General features: G+C 36.5%; 1 protein-coding gene across 1 annotated transcript in view; it reads left to right on the plus strand.

Annotated features, from left to right (window-relative positions):
* The window catches only part of TUBE1 (tubulin, epsilon 1), a gene marked incomplete at its 5' end in the record, with an annotated part of 11,273 nt that extends 6,475 nt beyond the window's left edge, over positions 1–4,798 (plus strand). The window contains 4 exons of the mRNA XM_009871620.1: positions 738–888; positions 2,264–2,404; positions 3,224–3,398; positions 4,453–4,798. Of these exons, the coding sequence (XP_009869922.1) occupies positions 738–888; positions 2,264–2,404; positions 3,224–3,398; positions 4,453–4,611 (626 nt within the window). The remainder of the gene's footprint in view (positions 1–737; positions 889–2,263; positions 2,405–3,223; positions 3,399–4,452) is intronic.
* Positions 4,799–6,286: the final 1,488 nt, after the last annotated feature.

Here is a 6,286-nt window from a genome sequence, read left to right on the forward strand (position 1 = left end):
AAATTTACAGGTTATTGCTATGTAAGAGTGTAGTGTTGCTGGAAGCAGGGTGTGCTGCAGATACACAGGCCTGCCCCAACTCCAAGAATATTAATTGTTTTCCATTTGATATGAGTTTCCTATTCTTAAGAATTAGTTACTAAATGTTAAAATATTTGGAAGTATTCAGGTTGTGGTGGTGTTGCTCTAGTCATGATGCTCTTAGAACTGAAGTAAAGAAGAATTTATAGGCAGGATGATGTTGTCTTCCATTATGGCTTAATGGAGTCTGGGGAGGTTTGCCTTGCTAGGCTGGTTGTGTTATTTTATAAATATCATCAGATCATTGTTGCTCCTAAACTTATTATTGCTGCAAAAAAAATGGTGAAATATACCTCTGGAGTATTGGCTTTCTTTTCTTTTAAGGAAATGCAAGTCAGGAATGTAAATCACACATGTTTTATTACAGCCTATTTCTTGCAACTGGTATTCAGCAGCTATGTCCACATATTGAAAAACAGTGCTAAAGAATACAATCGAGGAAACAAGGTCTCATTTTTGATGATGTATTGTTCTATAATGAGATGTGTAAGTAAGATGTAGTACTGTTACTGCCAAGTATGAAAGTTTAGTAATATATTAAAAGTTTGTTGAACACTGTTTTACTGTTTTGTTGTACAAAACAGTTGAAAAATATATTTTATAAATATTTACATTATTAATTTACTTATTTTGTAACAGTTTTGTAGTAGTTTGTTAATTTGTCAGTTCTGCTAGGTTTGAAGGTTCCCTTAACATGGATCTTAATGAAATCAGCATGAATTTGGTTCCATTTCCTCGACTTCATTACTTGGTTTCAAGCTTGACTCCTCTGTATACATTGGCAGATGTTAATGTACCTCCTAGAAGGTAAGAAAAAAATATTATGGAATTTTTAATTTTAAAAATTTCTGTAGTAAAACGCAGGTAGAAGTTCTAAAAGTTTTCAGTCTGCCACATTTTCAAATTATCCTGCTGATTTTAGGAATGTTCTTTGTCCCTTTTCTCTGTAATGGCTGAACTTTATTTTTGTTACCTCTGCTGGGAAATACTTCCGTTAGAAAAACGTATGACATAGGTAGAACCCACACCACAGGTTCTTTTGACTAACAGCTTGTACTTCACACACAGGATACTATAAAGACAAACAAGGAATTAAACTAGACTCCTTGGAAACAAAGGGCATCTTTGGACTGGAGATACAGTGAGCCTATTCAACATCTTGTTGTAACAATAAGCTGACACTTGTCAAACTTTGTGAGAGTATTTACCCCATGGCAGAAAAATAACCAGTTAAAAGAGATTTTACTCATTCTAGTGCATTAAGTTCAGTCAGTAGAAGGTCCCAAATAGTAGTCGAAACAAATTTTCTCTTGTAACCATACCCTGAAGAGACAAAGTGCTGATTGGAAGGTAACAGACTATGGGGAGATGCTCAGTCAATCATGTTTCAGAATAAGGTGGGAAAATTAATGTTTTTGTCCTCTTTTTAGTTTTCTTGTTTTACAAGACTGATTGTGGCAGAGGGGATGTGCAGAGTTTGGAAAAAATGTAAGGAATAACTTAGATATTATGGGGCCATAGGAACCTCCTCAAGATATCTTTAATATCCTACAGTATAGTGGAACTTGCTTAAGGAGCTGAAGAGAGAATTATTGTGATTTGCAGTGTCATCTTTTAAAGCCGTCATACATGTTAAAACTAGAATAAGTAGACAAATTTGTGTAGTCCGTCTCTTCTTAAATTATTAATCAGAACTAATAAAGTTCTATGATTCATTGATTCATTTAAATAATGAAGTATTAGCAGGCAGATAATCAGTTCTGTAAGGGTCGGCAGCACTTTGGTATTTCTTATCGGATTCTTCAAAAGCGGGGAGATTGCCCGTTCAGTTGTTCTATAACCAGAACCTCAAGGAGTTAAATTCTTATACATATGTTTAATACTTTGTTAATAAATGTGTGTCTTTCTCTGTTCGCTCCTCTGACTATAGACTCAACAGTGACTTGCAGCATGAGGGAGAAGAGAGGAAAAAAGTAGATTTGATCTGTTTTTAAAAACTTCTGATGAGAACAAAATGTACATATAAAAATTTGATTCTTTTTCTTGTCATTCATGGTCCCAGATTAAATGTACCTTTATCTCTAAAATTTTAGGAACTTTTACATGCTGAAGGTGGACATTCTGAAGAACTTCTGTATCCTGTTTTGATAAGAGTAGATAACACTGCTTTCTTTTCACCTAGGTTGGATCAGATGTTTTCAGATGCTTTTAGTAGAGATCATCAGCTAATTCAAGCAGATCCAAAGCATAGCCTCTACCTTGCCTGTGCACTTCTCGTTCGAGGAAATGTGCAGGTTTCAGACCTTCGCAGAAATATTGAAAGGTTTGTAATACCACGCAAAGTAGTCATGAGATTTGGTACTGAAACTGTTGTCAGTTGTCCAGAGCACTCGCACTTTTTATTTGAAGAATTTCATTACCAAATCAACTTACTTAAAAGCATCCTTCATAATTACATTTTCTTCCCTTCTTAAATTAGTTTACACAGTGAGTTAGAATGTTACAGCATTCTTGTATTTCCAAATAAAGGGAGGTGAGTAGATTTCTCTGCACTGCTCCTCCAATTCTCACATAGTTTGTTTTTACTGAACAGGAGGCCACTGTCTTCCATGTTTACTTTAATGTATGTAGGGAATCATGCTTATTTTAACAACTCTGAATCGTTAGCTCTCTGTTTCTACCTTTTTACACTATTGATCCTACATAGTTGTAGCAGGCAAAGCATGGAAGCTTCTCATACAGAACTGAGTTTGCAGGCAGGCAGATGTATGGGGAAATTTTTGAGGATCTAAAGCATTTTACTTTTTTCTAAACTACAGGTATTCTGATTGTTCTCACTCAGTATTAATCTGCCCCTTTTCTGAACTTGAGTGCTTCCAGTCCCTTTTGTAGAACCAGGTTCTTGTAACTTTACTTTTCAAACCCTGAAATGTTAAACTAACAAAACAAAATCAGTGTTTGCAATTTAAATTTAAAGTAGATACAACGGTTTAGCTCACATTCTAAAATGCCTTATATTTATACTTGACTTGCTTAGTTCTGAAAGCTTAAATGTTAACCTTTTCATTTTGACTGTTAGGGAAGGAAACTTAAAGCTTTGTTTTCTTTAGATTCATTAGGTAACTGAATTTTGGTATCACAGGTTGAAGCCTTCCCTGCACTTTGTCTCCTGGAATCAAGAGGGCTGGAAAACTGGTTTGTGTTCAGTACCTCCCGTGGGCCATTCCCATTCCCTTCTGGCTTTAGCAAACAACACCTGTGTGAAACCAACTTTCATTGAACTCAAAGACAGATTTATGAAGCTATACAAGAAAAAGGTACAACTCTTTTTATCATTGTAACTTCTGTAGCCACCAACGATTAGCATTTTGCATTATTGGGAAGCGAATCTCAGTATCGCAGAGGAGCTGCTTAAAAGTAACTGCCCAAGATTATTTGTGTTACCTATAATCATTCCAACTGCTGCAACTGAAAAAGCATGTAAACCCCTTATCAATCTGTACTTACCAGGCAATATACTTACTTTCTTCAGCAATGAGGCAGTATCTGACAGATCTGCCTACCAGTTTGTGATGGGGTGACCTTTGCTGGCCTTCAGGTGCCCACCAAGCTGTTCTCTCACTTCTCTTCCTCAGCAGGACAGGAGGAGAAAGTATGATGAAAGTCTCACAGGTCAAGATAAGGACAGGGAGATCACTCACCAGTTACTGTCATGGGCAAAATAGACTTGACTTGGGGAACATTAATTTATTGCCAAGTAAGAAATAGAGCCCAAACTGAAAACGCCTTCACCCCACACCCTTATGTCTAGGCTGTGTCACTCCTGCTCCTTCTTTGCTGACTTTGTTGTCTGCAGGGCTCTTTCTCTTCTGCCTCCCCCCTCCCCTTGCTCTCCTCTCTCACAGCTGTCATCAAGCATTTTTTTACCCCTTCCTAAATATCTTATCACAGAGGCACTACCAGCATTGCTGATGGGCTCAGCTTTGGCCAGTTGTGGGTCCATATCAGAGCTGGCTGTCACTGGCTCTATCTGACATGGGGGCAGCTCCCACCTCTGGAGCTGCACCCTCCTCCCTGCCACAAAAACCTTGTCATGTACATCTGATATGCAACTTGGTCAGGTGTACCCAAGAAAACAGTGTGAAAAAGATGTGTAAGGAATCAGTAATATTGACTGTGATTCCACAAGGGATTGTTACTGTAAAATTTCCAAGTATTTGAACAAGGCATATCATGATACAAGTCCTTAAATCTACTTTCTACAATGCTTGCACTCCACTCCAGTGCAGGCTATATGGTACTTATTGAACCAAAGGAATTAGGTGATAAGGAAAAGGTAACACTACTTTTTTTTTTATTTTATTCTCATAGGCTCATCTTCACCATTATCTGCATGTAGATGGGATGGAGCAAAGCTGCTTTTCTGAAGCTATATCATCCTTGTCTGACCTAATAGAGGAGTACAATGAACTGGATGCCACAAAAGGTGGGCCTAGAACAGATCCATCAAGACTGAAGATAGCTGTTTAAAGAAGGAAGAACCGATTTATTTATCTCCCCCAAGCATCCAACCGCTTCAGTTAACCAGAATGAATCACAGCCTTGCCTAGCTGTTGTAATTCCAGAGTAAGACTGGGACAGCAGCTTCCTCAGCTCTCAGAGGTGTCATATTAAGTGACAGCCCAGCCTGTAAGAAAGATTTGAAGGCACCTAATTACAGTGGATAGAAGTAAGAGCAGTAACTGTAGAGTAAATTTACATACCATGTGCTGTAAAGAGAAGAAAGGTTATAGCAGCCAAAAACGTAGTTATTTTCTCAGACTTTCAGCTTATGGTAAGCTAAAGGCAGGCCTTGCTTCAAAGAAAGATTACTGTTGGTAGTTTTATTTTTTAACAAGCAGTTACAAAGAAAAGAAAAGCCCACGTAATCTTTTGAAAGACAAAAGCTAGTCTTTAATGAAACTGGTTTCTTAAACTGCAGGATAGCGGTCATTTCGGAATGCTTTAAGCTATGTTCATAGTTTTAATATTTTCGCTTCCATGTTGTATTTAGCTGTATTAGAGCATTCTGAGTTGATATCAATATTGGCTATATCAGAAAATGCAACAAAATATTTTTTTCAAGCATTATATTGGAATATTAATTAACATCTTATTTTAATGATTCATATTCATGAATGCTGAATTGCACTTGATAATGAGATAATACAATATACTTCTGAGCAAAACATGCACTTAAAATGAAGTTATAATGACTGTTCAGAAAATCAAGTTTATATGCTTAAAAGAATGCAAGTGGAAAAAAAAATAGATGTTTTAATATTTATAATTACCAGAGTAGGTAGATTTTTATATTACAGTAAGAACTTCTACAAAGTAGAATGTACAACTATTTTCAGTTGCTTGCTGGCTTTGACTGTCTTAGAACAGCAAGAGAAGTGAACTGTTCCAAAACACAATGGACCAATACAATGGATCAATGGATTTCTTAAAGCTTGAAACCCTTCTAGCAGAGTTGAGAGGGTGTATAAATAAGCACAATTTTCAATGTATAAGTCCAGAAATATTCAATAAAATGTTGTGATAACATTTGCTAAGAGCTTTTTTTTTAAGAGAACTTTGTAAAACTAGTAATTTCCTTGAAATTTTGCATCTATTATCAACAGGTGCATGTTTTACAAGTGCACTGTTTTTATTCGTAACACTAGAGAAAGATTATCTCCTGCAAAAAGCAATCTGAGCTTAAAACTGACTACTTCTGTTTGAAACAGCATTGATATGTTTTTACTGTTGTAGATATACAGTACAAAATGTTAATTTGAGAATGAAGAATGATAGATGATGTATTACAGGGTAGTTCTTTTTTCTAACAGGTTAGCGCATCTGTGAACTTAGATGTATTTGTATTTGTGGGTGACAACTTGTTACAGCGGGGTATGAGGCTGTCCTGCTTTTACCAAAAGTTTTTGTTTTGCCAATAATAGTGTTATATGCATCCTTCTCAAGAATGTATTTCCACATCTAAGACCAACTGAGTTTAAAAAGGTGCACTCCTACTTGCATTTTCCAGGTGCTATTTAAAAAGTGAATATTCATATGCATAGTTTCACCATAAGCAGTGCTGTGGCAGGAGGTTATGCTGACTCTTTGGGGGCTGTGATGTGCAGCTGCACTCCCAGTATGTTACAGACAATGGTGTAACTTG

Source organism: Apaloderma vittatum, unplaced genomic scaffold, assembly GCF_000703405.1.
Source record: "Apaloderma vittatum isolate BGI_N311 unplaced genomic scaffold, ASM70340v1 scaffold1746, whole genome shotgun sequence".
NCBI lineage: Eukaryota > Metazoa > Chordata > Aves > Trogoniformes > Trogonidae > Apaloderma > Apaloderma vittatum.